The sequence below is a fragment of the Nothobranchius furzeri genome, chromosome 16 (assembly GCF_043380555.1).
Source record: "Nothobranchius furzeri strain GRZ-AD chromosome 16, NfurGRZ-RIMD1, whole genome shotgun sequence".
NCBI classification, from domain to species: Eukaryota; Metazoa; Chordata; class Actinopteri; order Cyprinodontiformes; family Nothobranchiidae; genus Nothobranchius; species Nothobranchius furzeri.
Genome location: NC_091756.1, coordinates 29,106,276 through 29,126,864, shown reverse-complemented (window position 1 = coordinate 29,126,864; position 20,589 = coordinate 29,106,276). Strand labels below are relative to the sequence as shown.

Below are 20,589 nucleotides of genomic sequence, written 5' to 3'. Positions count from 1 at the left end.
GAAAGGGACTCTGACCGTAGACACCGTAATTTCTCTTGTAGTTGCGCCTATAAAAATCGAAGGAGGGTTGGCTTGACGGAAGTCTATTACTGGTATCTCCATCTTGGGCACACTGCCGTTTCAATTGTATTTATTGCCTTTGGTTAAAGAAAGCTCATCAACATCGCCTCCAACTGCTAACCTGATGCTACTATGCATTTAGTTGCCTAAATATGATCAAATCATGGTAGAGTAGGAACTTTTTACAACTTTTTAACTGTGTCCCTCTGGTCTTTTGTCCTCTCACATAGGGTTAAAATAAATAAATAAACCTGGGTTTGACTTTAGTGCTTTTAAAGGCCATCTTCCACTTTAAACTCGTCTAAGCATTTTTGGCCAACATGTAAACTCTGGTGTGAAATCAAGTTTTTACCTGTTGAATTAGTGATCATTGCCGAGGTCAAAGGTTATCTTAAATTACAAAAAAACTTCCAAGTTTACAATCTAATGGACAACCAAGCGTTGAACCATTTTGAAGATTCAGAAGTTTTACTTGATCTAACTTCAATGCTATATTCAATATGTGTGAACTACCTGTGCAATACCCGGATGTGCATTTGTACGGCTGTTTTTATGCCGTTTCTTCTTGGAAACTGTTTTCTATTTTTATTCGGTTACAGTAATAGCCTAATGCCCTTGTGTATTTACCTGTGTAATTTTTCTTATTCTCTAAATGCTGCCGTAACATGCTTATTTCCACACAGTGGGATTAATAATGTGTTCTGTTCTATTTATTAAAGGTTGAATATGGAACAGTTTAATAAGCTATATTTTTCTAAATAATACCTCCGCAGGGCATTTAGAGGTGTGCAGAATGAAGCTACAGTATTACCTTAAAATCACTTTAATTAAAAAAGTTATCCAACATTTATTTTAATGTCACGACACTGGGTTTATGTTTCTATATACCAGCCACTAGAGGGCACCACTGCAGGTTGCCAATCAGTCCACTTGGCACAGTGAGGCTGGTACTGTGGAAAATAGCTGACTCTGGTGGTCAAGCATCTGCTTCTGAGGCCAGATGTCCTTATCCTTCTCAGAAGAGGAGCGACCATAAAAGATCTGAAACCAGTGAGTTTAGGTGAAGCTACAGCAGATGGACCGAGGCCTGGGCGACATGGCCTAAAATCAACAGTACAAGGATTTCTCTTCCATAACGATAACCACAGGTATGCACAGAAACAAAAGTTGTCCACTAGACGGGGCTGTCACGTGTATTACATTGAGTCACAAAGGCCGTGTTTGAGCCGGTTCTGTGCAGATTAGATCACCGGTGGTAGGCGAGCAGTGCATGCCGGTTAGATTTGTGTCCAACGTGAACGTAACGCTGACTGCCTACGTAGACGATAACCTCATGAGATCAAGGTGGCCGCAGGTTTTGGAGCAAGGCATTGCAGTTGCTCTCCACCGGCTGCAAAACCTAGAGCATGACGGGAAATGCCTGGCTCTTGCCTGATCGAAGATCTGATTGGTTCCCATTTTGATCCAAGCATCCTGTGATAGAATGCAAAATGTTAGTTGGTCATGTGTATTCTGTAAATCATGTTACGTTGATGACAACTATAGGCCATAAAATGTGATTTGATTTCTTTTGTCACATTTCCTATAAGCAGACTAAAAATCTACAGCTGAGAACCTTTACTTATTACACTCATATCTTCATATGCACGTCTACAATATACGATATCCACAAGCATGTGAGGACGTTTCAGCATCTAACAGGCACCAGAATTAAAATAAAAAATGAAACAAGTATGAACGCAAACGTGGTATCGTCATCCATCATCACCCGCAAGCTACATGCAGGGAAATCTGTCCGACTTAAACGCCGGCTTCCAGCCACTCCCCCTGCTGCTTTCCAGACGAGGCGCTGCTCAGCTCGAACAAGGGCATTTTTTTCGTGACTCAAGGTGGTACCATTTCTTAAAGTGACATAAACATTGCTAACCTACAGACATATTTTCATTTTTTCAATTATAGTAGGAGTCACCGCTCGTCTAGGAAAGGAGCTGGATCAAAAAGTGGAAAAAACAAAATAAGAATCCGCACATTTCTATCTGCGATGTAAGAGTTTATTGGTCAAGCTTTCGGTCAGAGACCTCTTACATCGCAGATTGAAGTGTGCGGATTCTTATTTTCTTTTTTTCATTTTTTTAATTATCAAATGTATTGAAATGTGAAAAATTATCTCGTTAAGTCAGAAATTTCAATGACGATAAATTTTTGATTTATTGCCCTAGATAGCCCCAAATAAATCATTTCACATGTCGGCAGCCAACCTAATACTACACTACACTACAATCTCCATACACTAAATGTTACCTTGGTGTTCCTGTTCCATATTCAACCTTTAGGTTTTCTCACATTTCTGCTAAATTATGTAGAAAATCAGATTTTGCTGCACAGTACTAAAACTCTTAAACTGATGTTTCACAAGGCTGCTCACAGTCAAATAAAGATTTAAAAAGAATGACTTTATTAAACAGGTGATGGCTGTGCAAAGTGAAAACTAAAATCAACTTAAAAAAGCAAACAAAATATCCATTTGATTAGCACTTTTTTTTTCTTTTACCAAACATAAAATAAGATGGAATTGTGGATGCATCAACCCAGCTGAGCTGCTGTTGAAACAGTGCTTAGAAATCACACCAGCAGTCTCTCAATAGCCATCTGAACAGACTGAATCTGTGGCTTGAGCTGAGAGCCCTCCTTTATGGTGACAGAGGTAGCAATGACGGGGCGCGACACCCCACAGGCTCGGCCCAGCGCCTGCTTGGAGCGGACAAACACATACGGCACGTTCTTGTCCTCGCAGAGAAGTGGCAGGTGGAGGATGATCTCCAGCGGTTCAGCGTCAGCAGCCATGACTATAAACTCAGCAATGCCTCGGTTTAAAGTCTTAGTGGCTGAGGAAACAAAAGAAATACATTAATGTGTGTAAATCAAGACTACAGAGAAGTTAAGCTTATGGATGATTTATCTTTTAGTAGGAATGTAAGAAAATATCGAAATAGCAATATATCACAATATTTTTTCCTGTGATATTATATCGATGTTCAAAAGCTGTGTATCGATTTTTTTTGGAAGAATTTACGTGCAAACATTTATGTATTTTCTTTTCTTTTGGTGCAAATCAAATGCCGTCCGCTAGTCAGCAGTAGTGTGAATGGAGTTTGTTTCCACCACTGAAATGTAAATCCCTCTATTTTGGTTCAGATACCTCATGTTAATCATGTTAAGTATCAGTTTGGGCCATTTATTGAATTTTCCTACAATAATTTTAGTCTAAAAAAATCGCTAATATTTTCCGGCTGAATATATCGCAATATATCGTGATATATTGTCTCCCCTGTATCGTGATAAGTATCGTATCGCCAGAATTTCACCAATACACATCCCTATCTTTTAGCATTTGTATATGCAGAATTGTTTAAAAACAACCCAAAAGCCACATATTTGAGAAATATGGCATTATTTTAGTAGACTGCGTTTGATAATGTAAAATACTAAAATGACATTGTAAGTCTTAAAGGCTGCCCTTTGTCACCCGTTCTGTTCATAACTTTTGTGGACAAGATTTCTAGGCGCAGCCAAGGTGTGGAGGAGATCTGTTTTGGTGGCCGAAGGATTGAGTCTCCGTTTTTTGCAGATGATGTGGTCCTGTTAGTTTCATCAGAACGTGATGTCCAGCTTTCACTGGAGCAGTCTGCAGCAGAGTTTGAAGCAGCTGGGATAAGAATCAGCTCCTCTATGTCAGCGACCATGGTCTTGAGTCGGAAGAGGGTAGAATGCCTTCTCCGGGTCAGGGATGAGGTCCTCTCTCAAGTACAGGAGTTTAAGTGTCTCTGGGTCTTGTTCACGAGTGAGCATGAGGTCGACATGTGGATTGGTGATGCATCTGCAGTAGGGCTGGGCAATATGGCCTAAAATCAATATCACGATGAGGATTTCACCTCGATAACGATAAACGGACGATAACTACAGGAATGCGCAGAAACAAAAGTTGTCCACTAGATGGGGCTGTCACATGTTTTACATTGAGTCATACTTTTACGAGGTGGTACAGCTTCTTAAAGGGACATGAACGTTGACAACCTACACACATCTTGACATGGGAAAATTATCTCGATAAGTCAGAAAATTTGATAACGATACATTTTCGATTTATTGCCCAGCCCTAGTCTGCAGAGATGCGGACATTGTACCGTCTGCCATGGTGAGAAGAGAGCTGAGCCATAAGGCGAAGCTTTCGATTTACGTTCCTACCCTCACCTATGGTCACCAGCTTTGGGTATTGACCCAAAGAATGAGATTGTGGATACAAGCAGCCAAAATGAGTTTTTTCCACTAGGTGTCTGGGCTCTCCCTTAGAGATAGGGTGAGAAGCTTGGTCATACAGGAGGGGCTCGGAGTAGATCCGCTGCTCCTCCACATTGAGAGAAGCACGTCCAATTGGGAGGAGACTTATGCCCAGAACACACCAGCTGCGAAGAACCGCGGAGTGGATTGCTCACAAAATTTGTGCGCTCTCCGCTCCTCTTCTGGTCACATCAGGCGAGAATTTTCAACGAGCACTTCTGCTCACGCCTACTGTTTTCTAAACATGCCCTTGCTCTGTGTGTGTGTGTGTGTGTAACCAGTTTGCCTTGCTTGTTGATATTGGACACTGTGCTGATTCTGCTGCTGTGCATTTGTTTGTATTCACATTTATTAAATCCATCTTTTGCTGTAAACACTGAATTTTAAATTATGGTAACACTACGTTTTTCTGCAGGTGTGTGTTTGTTCCTTTTCATCTCTCTAGTCTATTTAGATACACAAACATGATCACTTTTATCAATTGCAGTGTTTTATTGTGAATTTTTTTTTTGTTAAATTTACCAGCCTGCCTCTTCTGCTTTAGTTTACTTCCTGCCAGAATTGTTCACTCACGGCTCACGTAAAAATAGAGCTCACGCCAAAATGATCGCTGCACGGAGCGAGCCTTTGTGGCGCTTCCCAGCTGATGTGACTGAGAGCATAGGTTAACAGGGACAAAGCGCCCGTCGTTCAACAGCGCTTCCTTGCTACTGTATTATCTGGGTGCCTCGCCTCTGACAGTGCACCCAGGGCAGCTGCGGCTACATCGTAGCTAATCACCATCAGTGTGTGAATGTGTGTGTTAATGGATGAATTACACACTGTAGAGTAAAGCGCTTTGGAGTCCTTACTCTGAGAGGCGCTACACAAGTGCGGGTCATTTATCATTATCATTTGAACTAGATTAGAACCAATTCCCTTTCAGCCAGACTAACGCGTTATATGCATTTTAAAAAACTACAGAAGTCTTTTTAGGGCAATACTTTGGTTCTCTAGTGTGCATGTTAAGGCACTGTATATGTCATGGCTGACCAGGGGAGACCTTGGGATTCTGCGGGAGGAGCTGGCCCAAGTGGCTGAGGAGAGGGAAGTATAAGCCTCTCGACGTAGACTGCAGCTGCCGTGACACGACCCCGGATAAACTGAAGAAAATAGATGGATTGGTCTTAATGCGCCATTCTAATTTTTGATAATGCAGCTGCCATCAGCCTCCAGTGAGGCAAGTGTACAGCGCTGCAGACACGCACATGTAAAGAAGAGCTTCCTGCTTCCTCTGCCGCAGGATAGGAACATCTGTCACATGTCGATGTAAAATTCAGATTTAAAGTATTACATATGAAAGGGACCCAGGTCTAACTTGATAATTATGACGAATATGTGTTGTGAACGTCATTAAAAGCAGATGTGGGTCATAAAAAGCAGAAGTGGGTCACATCTGAGAAAGAAATTCTGGTTCGACCATTGAGTCAGCAGTGAGAACACGGCCTATGATCCAATAATTACATGTAAAAGCAAAATTTTCACCTTCTACGTTTGTTTCGTTACAAATTCTGTTATAAATGTTGAGTAAAATAGCCGAATAGTTTCCACACCTTCGTTAGCTCCCTTCCTCAGCTGCTTGTAGTTGGAGGCTTGCTGCACCAGGTCCAGGATGGTTTTGGTCAGGGTGGCGTCGGCCAGAGGGTAGGCCTTTGGGTTCACTTGGGGCTCACTCTGGTCACAAAAATGAGAAGGTTCAAAATAAGCTTCAACAGAACAAACCAGCTTTAACAAAAATCACATTATCTTATTTTAAGAAAGCGCACAACCGTGTGTTCTTATTCATGCTACATGCAAGCCCGTCTGTTAGCCTATTAGCTCTTACACTAAGCTCACCATTTTTGTAATCCGGCCCTCTCGGCGAAATGCTTCACGGAGGACTATTTGATTTGTCTTCAGAATATAAATACAATCGAAACGTGAATTATTCTTGTTTCATTCGAGTTTTAATAGCGCCACAAAACGACTATTATCTGCAGCATGCACTAGATCCAAACGTTGACCCCACGTGTGTGATGGTCGTCAGGCTGCACATGCGCACAGGGAATGTAATTTTTTCAAAACAAACTTTATTAACAAACAACATGAACAAACTGAAAAATACTTTCTAAAGTTCAAATAAAGTTATTTTAAAACAGCTTTCGAGTGTGTATCATGGTGTGTATTGCTTTATGACACTGTAAATGTCGAGGGGATATCTTATAAACCTTTAATAAAAAAAACAAAAATATGAAAGAAGGTTTAGACTTTTTATCTTTGAACCCGTTTTCGTTTTAAACCTGAGGCGTTTGTGGGCTTTCATGAAGTCGTTTTTTTTTCTAAATTGTGGACTGTGACTATTAGTTGTGGGAAAATGCTTTATAAAGATGATGATGATGATGATGATGATGATGATGATGATGATGATGATGATGATGATGATGATGGAAAGTTAATTATAGAATTACTAATTATGTAAATGCAAAATATTAATCAGTGTCACGATCTAATCAGATTTAATTTGCCAATTATTTTCCACACACAATCAATTTGATTCATATTTCCCATTTGCTGTTCTCGAACTCTTTGTTTTTTGTGATTTTAGATCTGGAAAAATTGTTGATGCAGTTTATTTGTTGGTCTGAAGAGGGCGCGCGGTTTATGCAAGCTAGAGATGAACGCGCTATGCATTCTGGGTAGGGCACTTTCCATTCAGCCATATTGTATCGTTGTCCTGGCTGAAGGAGACAGGAGAGATGAAGGGGATTCGGGGAATCAGTCAGTTAACGGTGAGAGCTGACTTTATTTGTTCTGAAAGTTTGCGTGACGGGATCAGTGTTCCCATCCCATCCAGTCGCTGTCACTAACTGTCTTTGGGTGGTTTTAAACCATACCTGTCTTGTCTTGGAACAAGCAGCCGGCTAAGCTTGACATGACTGTTTAATCTGAAAACTTGATGTGACCAAGAATAACTATTTTTCTAGACATGTATGTATATGATCATGAATTAATCTCCACTGTGTTAGGCTCTAATGACTGACTCCTCAATTGTTTAAATGTAAGATAATTAACAACTAGCAGCTAGCTAGGCTAGTTAGCATACCAGAGGGTACGTAGTAGCTTTAGCATTTTTCAGAAGGCTTAACTCTAGGTGTGTGTATCTCACTCAAATACATATCTGGATCGGTGAATGAAGACTAAAATTATCAAGTGATTTTCATTTGGAAAGAAACCTTCAATCTTTGTACGACAAAAGCACATTTTAAAACATGCAATTAACAAAAAGGAAATCCCAACTGTTCATTCACTCGGGGACACACAAAACACACACTTATTCAGGGTGGGTTATCTCTCTTTAAAGTTGGTTCAATGTGAAATTAAAGATGGACAGTCATTGGTGCCTTAAAAGATTTACCAGCATCAGTGGCTGTCTCCTGATGTCCATCGTCTACTGGTTTGGATTATAATCTGGCAATGAGGAATCTGATAATGATAAATCTAAAGCGTGTTTTCTATAAACTGATTGTATTTCAACAGTAAATACAACTAGTTTTTGTACAATAACCCGTAAATATGTGATAAAGATGCAAATTAATTGTTTAGAGCAGTTATAGATTGTGAATTGTCATCAACATAAGGTGCTTTAAAACATTGAAATGTCACCTTGAAGATGCTTGCATTTGATTTTGGTAAATGTAGAGGAACCTTGGTCCTGTGTTTGTACAGTATAATATTACCCTTGAAGAGGTGAACACTCCTTGTTAAAACTCATTTCTAGTGCCCTTGCTTCAAAGCAGCATGGCTTTAGTTGTTTTGTTGTGTTGTGTTTCTCCAGACGAGGCTGTATGCAGCCCAGGCAGCCCGTAAGGTGGAAGCCACTGGGTTTCAGCCACAAGATGTTCAGGTGAGTAGCTGATGTAGGTTTAGGTGTGATGGTATAAACTAATCTGTTTATTTTCTGCTTTAACCGTTTACCTATTTTTTATTTATTTATTTATTTTTTGTCCAGCTGCATGTAATTAAACTGGGGTCTCATTCATTAAACATTTGTAGAAATATTCCTATATTCCTTCCTTCGGTTGATAAATGAGGTCCCTGGATCTTGGACAAGCCTTTCATGCTGATTGTCTGTTGTGTGACGCCGCTCACACGTGTGTTTATGTCCAGGTAACCAAACTGCCCAGTGGGCTGGTGATTGCATCACTTGAGAATTATTCCCCAGCCTCAAAAATTGGTGTCTTTGTTAAAGCCGGCTGTCGCTATGAGACCTCTGACAACCTGGGCGTCACCCACCTCCTCAGGCTGGCCTCCAATCTGGTACGACAGTTCAGTACAGCTTACAGTAGTTGTTGTCCTCATCAGCCTTCTGGGCTGCAAAATCTTTATTATTATTAAGAAATGTAACATTTAAGCCTTTTTAATTCTCTCCTGTATTTTAAGACTTTGACATTTGTCTCGTTTTGATAGCAGTCTGCTTTTTTTCATTTTACAGACAACCAAGGGAGCATCTGCGTTCAAAATCTGCCATGCTATCGAGGCAGTTGGAGGCAGCATGAGGTCAGAAATGACCTCCTAAAAACTGATGTAGAAAAGTTGAGGCTTTCACAAGTGCTCACTGTGAATATTTTCATGTTTCTGTGCAGCGTGACTTCGTCCAGAGAGAATATGGTGTACACTGTGGACTGCTTGAGAGACGACATGTAAGTGCTTAAACAGGCACTTGTGATGGGAATGGCTATATTTTTAAAATGTAACTGGTAAATGGCTGCATGGCGGCGCCGTTGTTAGCACTGTTGCCTCGCAGCACGAAGGTTGCAGGTTTGAAACTCGGCTGCAGCCTTTCTGCGTGGAGTTGCGTGTTCTCCCCATGCATGCGTGGGTTTCCTCCGGGTACTCCAGTTTCCCCCACAGATCACAACATGCTCTATAGGTTATAAATTGTAAGTCGCTTTGGATAAAAGCGTCTGCTAAATGAATAAACATAATAATAATAAACTTAATAGTAACTCTCCCTTACAAACCTTGAGCTTTTTCCTCCATCTTTCTATCGTTCTGCAGCGATACGGTGATGGAGTTGCTGATAAACGTGACAACAGCTCCAGAGTTCCGTCCGTGGGAGGTGTCTGAGCTCACACCCAGAATGAAGCTGGACAAGGCTCGCGCTGCACAGAGCTCTCAGATAGGTGGCTCTTTTTATTTCTCCTACAGTACACACACACACACACACACACACACACACACACACACACACACACACACACACACACACACACACACACACACACACACACACACACACACACTGAAACGATCACAAAGCATTAGAAAGAGTAGATGGTGTCCCGCTTTTTGTGTTCCACTTGGTTTAGCGTGATTAAAGTTGTGGAACACTGAAAATCTATTTTTTCAATTAATTTTTTCTGATTATAATGGGTCATTCTGTTTTTCATGCAGGCTGAACATGAAAATAGTCTCCTACACCTATCTCCTGCAACAGTCTCTGATAGAAAATAGATGGCGAAACTCTAGGATTTGAAAATCCTGACATATCTACGTCACCCTGTCCTTTAACATTCATGGACTCACTCATCTTGACTCACAATGAGGAGGGCTGTTGTTGTTTTAATGTCCAGGAATCAGCAGCAGACATCTTGGCTAGTTTAAGTTGGCCGTTAGCAATAGCAACTTCACCACACAGCAGAACTCCTCCTGGCTTGTGTTATTTGTAGAGATAAAACATCCAAGTAGCAAGGCAGTGGTAGAGTGGCATTGCTGTTATCCAATCCTAGGCGAGATGTCCAAATATCACAAAATCAGACTCCAAACCTTCCGTCTGAAGCTCAGCTGTGATGTGGGTTACTGCTAGTTACTGGAAATGGTGCACCGCTATAGTCCCTCCCACCATGGGAATGACTTACAAGAGACCAGTTCAAATGTGTTGATTAAACAAGTGACCAGTTCTGTAATGATGCCACATGGCTGTTTGATTTCATTATAAGTAATGTGAAAAAACCCAATTATTCATTATAACACCAGATTTATCCTGTGACAATGTTCTTTTAACTCATTCACTGCCATTGACGACTAAAGTCGTCAGCACATCATATGCATTTTTTTTACTGTGTGGGCATCGGAACGAGCCCCCGCACGGTGAGAACAAACATCTCAGCTCTAAAGCCGATCTTCATCCACGTACATCACATGTCACATGACCAGGAAGCAGAAATTCCATGAGTTAGGAGATCGTTTTGGGCCGCTGCTGTAAAAAAAAAAGGTGAGGCACCAACCGGAAAAGCATCTGTTGATCACAATTCGACAACGGATTACGAAAGAACGTATAACGCTAGACACATGGAGATTCTTCCTGATGTAAGAGGTGAGTCTCCGCTTTGTTTTGGTAGTTTTGGCGTTGACATCATCATAGAGCACAACGTTTTGTAACTCTTCAAAAGACCGTGAAAACTCTGAAAAACGTTGGCAGCGAAGGGCTTTACTGATCAGAAAACGGCCGACAGTGAACAAGTTAATATGTAAAAGTTCAGATGTCTATAGAGGAGCGAGGTTATGGACGTCCTCATGGAGGAGAATCTGAACTTTAAAACGAACGCACTAGGGTTAAATCCCTTCTCCAACAGCAACGGCATGGGTCTGCTATTTCTCCCAACTTTTCAGCATGTGGTTCTAAGCGCGTACTGAGTCGGTCCCAAAACGTGGTGTCAGGGACTGTCGGTCACGGGTTGGCTAGGAGGCGGAGTCGATGGTTGCTCCAGAACTTTCTGCTTGTTGCCATTTTTGAGTTCAGAGACCGAGCAGAATGTTGAACATCACCGCTGTTGTTGTGGGACTTAGACATTGGTGGTGGGCAATATGGCCTAAAAATGTTATCACAGTGTTCCTGAGTACTCTGACAACGATACAACAAAGCACAATAAAATGTTGTTAAAATGAATTCACTACTTCTTCAGCAGTATACCAGGGCCCTATTTAGGGATGTCCCATTCCGATATGAATATCAGAAGTCATTTGCTATTGGCCCAAAAACGCTGGATGGGATTATATCGGACTGCATCAAAAATCTCCGATATTAGCGGTCTGTTAAGGTTCAGATTTTTGAAACTAATGGTTTTGAGAGAAAAAAGGACACTTTTTTCATACTTACCGTTTTTTGTTATTGACTCTTGCTCTACGACTGAGTAATATCACATGATCAAGCCTTTCATACATTCCACATTATGAAATGTATGTATGATTTAAGGCTGGGCGATGGGACGAATGAATCGGCCATCGGCGGTATTGGTGAGCCGTTACGGTTGTTCTTTACAGGAGGCGATTTGTTTGTTTATTTGTTTGTTGTTGATGAATATTTTACACGTTACGCACAGAGAACATCTCGGAGGTAACAATCAAAAAAAGATCTCCATCAGCACATCTGAGCCTTTTCTCACCTCCTCCGCCTCTGGCTGCTGACAGCGCACTCACAAGCGGCGCGCTGAGGAGGGGTTCGGAGAGCGTCTGTGACGCACTCGACATCGTGCACTACAGCGCGGGGTTGAGCGGAAAGTGGAAACCCTTCCATCTTTCAGAGCCTGGAAGACTTCTGGTTATTTCGTTTGGAGAAACGTTTCCTGATTTAAAACTCTGGCTGAAGTAGCGCTCGTCGTTATTCAGCACCTGCTTCGAGTTTGTCAGCAGAGCACGGATCCATCCAGAACATTATTTAAACAGTCATGAGTCTGTCTGAGGCAAAAGTCTGGAAGCTCATAACCTCCTCAGCAAGCTCCCTAGAGACATCTGATCACACACAAGCTGCAGGTGACCAGGTCGGGTTCACGCGGCGCAGGAGGAATGTGCGTCCGAGCCGCAGCAGGTTACATGTTCCCAATTTAAGTGAAATGGTTTAATTGCATTGTTCGTGTTACTGGGGCATTCTGATCAGCTGGGTTGCACTAAATATTAATTAAAATGAATGGAAATTTAACGAATGATTATTCATTATTTAGAAAATGAAAGTGACGGGGTAAATGGATCATGTGACCTCTGGCAGCGAGCTGCCTCCTCAGAGTGCGTCCAAACGCAGCAGCGATTCCTTCCATCCCCACTTATAAAAGAAACAACCCAGAAGTTTTTGTTCAGAAAGAAACATTTTGCTTTTATAAAAACCACAACAGTGGGCACCACGGGGAAGCAAAGACGAGGCTTCTGTTTAACATGTTAACTGTATTTAATACGACCGTTTATACGTCACTCTACCAAACTACAAATACAAAATTAAACAAAAGAAAAATATTAATTTCTCTTCCAGCAAACATATGTGCTGCGCTTGTTTAAAAAATCTATGTTTTGGGCTTCTTCTGTGTTCGCAAATCAGTCCGTGCGTCATGACGTCACATGCACGAGTAAATCGTCCATCGACTTTTTTTGGACTGACGATTGGCGGTGGGAGAAACGACACTAATCGCCCAACCCTAGTATGATTTATACAGATATTGTATCGCATTGATGTCGGTATCAGTCTACTGAAGGCTGCAATGTCTGTATTGTATCAGAAGTGAAAAAGTTGTATCGGGACATCCCTAGCCCTATTACATCCATTTTATTTATTTCCAAACTTCATTAATTCAGTTTTTATTTTTCTGAATTCCACATTTCCATATTTATTAACCTAAAAATCCTGATATTATAACATGAAACGATAATTAAACATATCACTAACCAGATTTTAAAATGTAACCGTTACAAACGTGGTTCTGCAGAAGACTGAGTGCTTTAGCAAGGTCTTAGATTTTATTCATCTTTCTGTTAAAAAACATATTTCATGGTTGTTTCAGCAAATTTAGCTGTCTCTGTGTTTTGCAGTCAATGTTTAAGAATTACTAGAGGCGAGAGGCCAACAGGAGAGCTTGTTTCTGTTCAGAGTTCAATAAAGTTCAAGGAAACGAGCCAGGCGGACATGACTCTGTAACCCTGACCCCCCACCACACACACACACACACACACACACACACACACACACACACACACACACCCGTTTGCAGCACTTTACCACAAGTAGACAAAGCTTTTCCATTTTTTTCAACAAAAATATTTGATGCAGGAAAATAAACTTGCGTCTAACGTAGAAGCAGCAAGCTAGCAGGAGCCGGTCACGCCTGTATTAATGAAGCTGAAATTCTAGAGTTAACAGGTGTGTTCTGTTTGTGTGGAGAGATGGGCTGAGCCCACTCAGGTGGCAGGTACGGGGGCCTGCAGCGGCCATAATACCTCAGCACTACCGTGAATCCTTCCCTACATATGAGCCAACACTCTGAGATTCCAGCCATGTTTGCCTTCACAACTTTATAGTGCGTTCCAGCTGTCCTCGAAGCTTGTTTTTCCGAGAAAAGTTAGCCAGAAATGACACAATGAACTCGGAATTTAGAATGAATAAGGACTAGAGAGGGACACCAAAGAGAAGAGGTGTGAGTGAACAGGAAGAGTTTCCTTTAGCGTGGGCGGATTTTATTAGTTTCTTCCTCACGTGTAGATAAAATGTCTCTTTAATGGTTGTTATAAGCTGCACTATCAAATCCAGGCCCTGATGTAAAACAAACCCATCATCCCCTCCAGGTTTCTGTTTGATTACGTGCCTTTCTCTTCCCCAGGTGTGGTTGAGGGTCTACACGAAGCAGCCTATAAGGACGCCCTGTGCAACTCCCTGTACTGTCCAGACCACATGGTCGGCAACATCCACTCTGAACACGTGAGTCCTTTTAGTCTTTTCTACATCCGTGCTGATGGAAAATTTATACTAGAATGTGTTTTTTCTCCTTCCAGCTGCATCAGTTTGTCCAAAACAATTTTACAAGTGGAAGAATGGCTCTCGTTGGACTTGGTAAGAAGAGTGATCATATTTAATTTACTCGTCACAGAAAACTAAACACCAGTTATGTGGGTATTTTAATCATAATGGAGAAAACACGCCTCTTCCCTAATAACTAAAGCCTTGTGATGCTCACCTTGAAACCAGGCGTAGACCACGCAGTGCTGAAGCAGGTGGGGGAGCAGTTCCTCAACATCCGCAGTGGAGCCGGAACCTTGAGGGCCCAGACTCGGTATCGTGGGGGTGAGCTGGGCCTAACCATTAATCACCTGCAGGATTATTCACACTAACTTGAGCTTTCGACACCTCCAGTTCATGAAGCCTTAGAAGCTGTTGTGTGTTCTGCAGGAGAGATCCGTCTGCCGGGCATTGGCAGTCTGGTGCATTCAGCCGTGGTGAGCCAGTCAGCTGCTGCAGGCTCCAGCGAGGCTCTGGCATTCAGCGTGCTGCAGCATTTACTGGGAGCCGGTCCACACGTCAAGAGGGGATCCAGCAGCTCCAGCAAACTGGTCCAGGGGGTTGCCAAGGCAACAGCTGACCCCTTTGATGTGAGTGTCACTCTGATCCAGTCATTTACTCTCTATAGAGAGATGTGTTCACACATGGATTCATTCATTTATTTACTGTAACAGGTCAGTGCTTTCAATGCTAGCTACTCCGACTCTGGTCTGTTTGGAGTTTACACAATTTCCCAAGGTGCAGCGGCTGGAGATGTAAGTATCAAGTAGTTACAGTGGCGCTTTGTCCTTTTCATCAGAAGAACCAGCTGGATGTGTCTCCATGGTAACGGCTGTCTGTCGTTTCCACAGGTGATTAAGGCGGCTCTCGCTCAGGTGAAGGCTGTTGCTGACGGTGGGGTCACAGCTGCCGACCTCACTCGGGCCAAGTAAGAAACTAATCTAGATGATATGCTGAGAAGTACCCAGCACTGAAATCTGAGTGTGATAAAGATCTACCAGACTTGGCTTTAGGTCGGTTTGTGTTTCAGAGAAAACGGGGAAAATGATCAATGACAAACTGTGAGGCTTAAATAAACGCCTAAATAACGATGATCTGTCACATATCTGTGATTAAACCAGCAGAGCCCTGCTTGTTCACAGTTAAATTGTAGGTTCTAGTAGGTGGGAGTAGTTATGCAGGTTATGTAATAATTCATTTGTAATCTCTCCATCTTGGCTGTTTCACATGGAGGAGATCCAGTAGATAGCATGCAGATAAATGTCTCAGTGGGGTTTGTGGTGCATCTCTGAGCACACCTGTCTGGTTGAAGTGGGAAACTGGAGTTTCCATGTGCCTGTTTTCAGTTTTAACTACAGTTTGTACCCTTCATACAGCTGCTATCTGATCTTAGCTTGTTTTTCCAGAAGTTTACTCTTATACCTCTGTCTTAAGAAAGAACGAGATCGCGGATACAAGCGGCCGAAATGAGTTTCCTCCGTAGGGTGGCCGGGCTCAGCCTTAGAGATAGGGTGAGGAGCTTGGACATTCGGGAGGGACTCGGAGTAGAACCGTTGCTCCTCCGGATCGAAAGGAGTCAGTTGAGGTGGTTTGGGCATCTGGTCAGGATGCCTCCTGGACGCCTCCCTGGGGAGGTGTTTCGGGCATGTCCTGCCGGCAGGAGGCCCCCGGGTCGACCCAGGACACGTTGGAGAGGTTACATCTCCAATCTGGTCCGGGAACGCCTTGGGGTCCTGCCGGAGGAGCTGGTGGAGGTGGCCGGGGAGAGGACGGTCTGGAGCTCCCTAGTTGGGATGCTGCCTCCGCGACCCAGACCTGGATAAGCGGAGGAAGACGACAATGACCTCTGTCTTAATGAGCATGTCTCATCCTTCAGGGCCCAGTTGAAGTGTCACTTCCTGATGTCTCTGGAGACTTCAGAGGGCGTGCTGGAAGCCATGGGCACTCAGGCTCTCGCTGATGGATCCTACCGCTCGGCTGACGAAATCTCTAAAAGCATCGACAACGTCTCCTTGACAGATGTTGCTAATGTAAGGGAACAAATTGTTGCCCGTTGATGAAACAAAGGCAGGATTTTCTCTGGTTTTTACTTAAACATGACACTTTTCATGTTTCTCCAGGCTGCTAAGAAATTTGTGACTGGCAAGAAGGCCATGGCATCCCATGGCAACCTCATCAAAACGCCCTTCTTGGATGAGATCTGAGCGCCTCCTCACCTCACTGTTCATTCACAAAGCAGAATTTGTTTCCTCCTCATTTGAACAACAATAAATGTCTTTATTGGATTTTCGTAAGAAGACGATGGAAAAAACAACCATGTTTTAACACCAATGGGTGTTTGTAGGTGTTGGGTGATGCTCTGGTGCACCTCTGTAATCTCATCTGTCCACATGTCCCTGTACATCTGGTGTAAATTAAGGAATAAATTCTATCTACCTTATAAGATCTGAGTGTGTGCTGTCACTTTAAGCAAATCAGGCAAAAATCAGAATGAAGAATGGTGACAAAATCATTACAAAATACAAGCGTTTTAAACTTGTTATGGGAAAAAACTGGACAATTCACGCACAAAAACAGATCATAAATGCTAACGCTACATGTATCGAGACAGATATATTTTTATTCTTTAGAAGTTGATATTCTAGAATAAAAGACTTCCACTCTTTCTCGCGAGATTTGCCAAACAGCCACAAAGTCGTATTTTTAATTGCGCTGGTGTTAAAGAACATTGTGTAATGTTACAGTTAGGGCTGGGCTATACGGCCTATCACAATATATTGAGGATTTCACCTCGGTAACGATAAATGGATACCTACAGTTATGCACAGAAACAAAAGTTGTCCACTAGATGGGGCTGTCACGTGTATTGAGTCACATTTTTATGGACTCAAGCTGGTACAGCTTAAAGGGACGTGAATGTTGCCAGCCTACACACATCTTTTCATTTTTTTATTAACAAATTTATTGATGTGGGGAAAATTTTCTCTAAAAGTCAGATATTTTGATAATGATTACTTTTTGATTTACTGCCCAGCCCTAGTAACCTTATAGGGGAGTCTTTAAGGGTCTGGATCCCCGTCTGATGTCCTCTGGAGGAAAGAAAACCAAACGCACGTGTGTGCGTGCGTGTGCGTGTGCGTGTGTGTGTGTGTGTGTGTGTGAGACCAGATGATTCACACATGCTCAGAGAAGTCAATTTCATGTTTCTGCTGTTATTCAGCATTATTTCGGACAAGCCAGCATTTCAGCAGACTCTTCTGAATGTTGCACAGCTGTTGCAGTTTCAGAGACCTGGATCAAAGATGGGAAGAGTTATTGGATAAACTAGATGGTTATGTAATGTACATCAGAACAGACCTAATAGACGGGTATTGATTGTAGAAGACGTGAATAGAACCATAGTTGTTGAGAACCTGATGGAGTGTCTGAAAATTGAAATAAATGCAAAGAATCCAGAAACATTATTATGAATTGTATTTATCGTAGTCCAGGTTCTTCCGTAGACCAGCTTAACGAGCGCATTGAAGAGCTTTTTGGGCGATATAGAAACAAAATGACTTTGATTTGTGGTGATTTTAAATCAGATGAAAACAGGAAAACACCGTCTTCTCAAATATTATAAACAAATGCTTTTAAAAACACCCACCTTGGTTTTCCAAGGTTTGGAAAGGGGCTGTAAAAAATAAGTCATTGTGTCTGAATTTTGATTAGAAATCCTACAAAGGAACTCTAACCCTAACTGTATAAGGAATACAAAATCAATTAACCACAATAATCAGAAAGCAAAAAAAAAAAGACTACTACTATCTATTCTTAAACCAAAAAAAAACATTAAGGATACCTGGATGGTGTTAAACATACTAATAGCAAATAAAAAGAAGCCGGTATCGTGACCAACAATGAAGATAAGAACATTGTAAATGGTAATTTAGCTAAAATGTTGACATCAAGCATGAAATAATTATTAATACAAGTATGTTTTTGAGTGGTGTAAGACCCAATATTGTTTTACAAGTAGTACACAGATATACAAGTAAAAATCCTTGGATTTTCCCGGGATAGATATGTCTCTCATTAAAGAAATCATGCACTGCACCGTTGAACCTGCTACTAAACCTTTTTGAGTGGTATAATTCCTGAACAATTGAAAATAGCCAGAGTTACCTAGTTAGTGGTGGTAAGACAATAGCTTGCAACTATAGACCTATCTCTTTACTACCGCAGGTCTCAAAAATATTAGAGAAATTTGACTTGAAGCATTTACTAATAAGTTTGATCTTTTAAATGACCTTCAATATGGCTTTAGGAAAAATCATTCAACTTCATGACCAGTAATCGAATTTATAGAGCGTGTTGCAAAATCAATTGATCAGAAACTGTAGTGAGTGTTTTAACTGACTTGATTGAGGCATACTGCTTTAAAAAATGTGAACATTATACTATTTGTGAAAAAACAAATCAATGGCTACAAAGTTATTTAAGTAGCAGATTTTAATATGTAACTGTCAATAATGTGGATTCACAGCCGGTAAGATGGGGAATGCCGCAAGGCTCGATTCTAGGAACAAAATTATTCACGCTTTATTTGAATGACATAGTTTCCGTATCGACTCGGTTAAACTTATGTTTGCAGATGATACAAACTTTATGTGCACAGGGGAAGACATGAATGAATTACTGCAAGTGGTAGAAAATGAATTGGTTTTAATTAAAAAGTGGTTTGATTATAATAAGTTATCATTAAATGTAAACAAATCTAAATTTATGACATTTTCAGGGAACAGAGATAATGAAGATTCAAATTCAAATTGAAGAATACATTAAGATAACATTTTAGCTATGCTAAACTATCACCATGCTTCACTGTTGGGATGTTAGCTGAACTGAAGACACACAAATACACACCATGCTGCCACCACCATGCCTCAGTGTGTAGTTGGGATTAGAATCCTACAAGGAGATAAACAATGTTCCACCTGCTTTATCCTTAAAACTTGGCATGATTTGTCATCTACTTTTAATCAAATTTTATTATTGATAATAGTATAAAATTAATAATTATGTAGTTCACACATCTGAATTACATTTTTCTCATTCAAATCAATCAATCAATCAATCAATCACTTTATTAAAGACACAAGAAGGTCCATAACATATATAAAAAAAAGAATAATTAAATAGGTAAAATACATGCAAGCTACTTTAGGCTCACATAAAGGTTAACATGCCAGTAATTCAACATGTTAGAATAAAACATGACAGAACTCTGTGAAGGGTTTGTCAGGGACTGGATTATATTGTTATTATAGTCCCTTAATCTACACATACAACTGTACACGAGATACCGTCTCACTGCAGGGCTTGTGGGAACACCCACACTAACAAACATTGTGCTTGTACTGCACCATCTTGGCTTTCTAAGCATTGTCCTTAACCCATCATTACATGCAACAGTGAGTTTCCTCATGCTGCTTTGCTTGTTCCGCCTCCATAGGTGGGCAGTGTACATAGGGGTACAGGATGCTTTAAACAGTGCAGTTTTCACAGGTACAGAACTCATTCCAAATCTACATATCAGTGTGTTCGCCTGCACATACAGTAGATGGCACTGTCTGTAAATGTCCACATCGTCTGTCAGGTCAGCAGATACGGGATGTCCCAAATATTTAATCACAGTGCATTCATTTAGAACAACACCGGATAACAGGAAATCAAAGTTTGCATCCATGTTTTTTATGTCTTGATGTTTCTTTCTTTGTCAGATTTATGCTCCTCCTTTTAAATTACTTAAGGCGTGTTCTAAAACACTCAAATGACCAACACTTCAATTAATCAGCCTTGTGATATTTTTTGTATTTTCTGTGGAAAGTAAATCAACTGAAATGTCATAATTATTAACGATTGTGAATTTTTGCCAGGGCTTCTTTGTAAACATCCTTATTCTTGCAGTAAAGTTAAATTTAAAGCCGAACATTAATGTACAAAGTAGTCTTAATTTTAAAGCGTGGGAGTGATTTAGCTAAAGTCAGGAAGCTGCTGACTGGATTTAATGAGGTCTAGGGAGCTAGAGCTCTGCACTCTCAGGTGTGACTGTTTTCCCTCTACTTTATTATGTACAGAAGAACAATTATATGGAAAATCGGAGTTATGTTGTTTCTGTTTTTCTTTTAGGCACTCTGTTTTATTAATAAGCAACTACGTGTAAAGAGAGAAGCAGGTAAACAAAGGCCACACTCATCTTCTCATTTCATACCCTGTGGACTGAGATCGCTGTCATCAAAAACGACATGTCTCACTTCCGGTGACATATACATTTTTCCTTTTCATGAAAATCTGCATGTGGCATTCGCAAAATA

General features: G+C 41.2%; 2 protein-coding genes across 2 annotated transcripts; one reads left to right on the top strand and one right to left on the bottom strand.

The window, feature by feature from the left end:
• Positions 1 to 2,492: 2,492 nt before the first annotated feature.
• On the bottom strand, positions 2,493 to 6,454 carry snu13b (SNU13 homolog, small nuclear ribonucleoprotein b (U4/U6.U5)). The gene is made up of 3 exons (XM_015963587.3): positions 6,274 to 6,454; positions 5,991 to 6,111; positions 2,493 to 2,945 (listed from the first exon to the last, which is right to left on the bottom strand). The coding sequence occupies exons 1-3, from the start codon at positions 6,274 to 6,276 to the stop codon at positions 2,683 to 2,685; spliced, it is 387 nt and encodes a 128-aa protein (XP_015819073.1). The 5' UTR covers positions 6,277 to 6,454; the 3' UTR covers positions 2,493 to 2,682.
• Positions 6,455 to 7,067: 613 nt separating this feature from the next.
• Positions 7,068 to 16,676, top strand: uqcrc2b (ubiquinol-cytochrome c reductase core protein 2b). Its single transcript, XM_015963588.3, has 14 exons — positions 7,068 to 7,205; positions 8,252 to 8,320; positions 8,584 to 8,733; positions 8,909 to 8,973; positions 9,060 to 9,116; positions 9,475 to 9,599; positions 14,058 to 14,155; positions 14,230 to 14,287; positions 14,423 to 14,518; positions 14,624 to 14,823; positions 14,908 to 14,988; positions 15,085 to 15,161; positions 16,110 to 16,263; positions 16,354 to 16,676. Exons 1-14 carry the CDS (start codon positions 7,173 to 7,175, stop codon positions 16,435 to 16,437), a joined length of 1,347 nt encoding a protein of 448 aa, XP_015819074.1. The 5' UTR covers positions 7,068 to 7,172; the 3' UTR covers positions 16,438 to 16,676.
• The last annotated feature ends 3,913 nt before the right edge of the window (positions 16,677 to 20,589 follow it).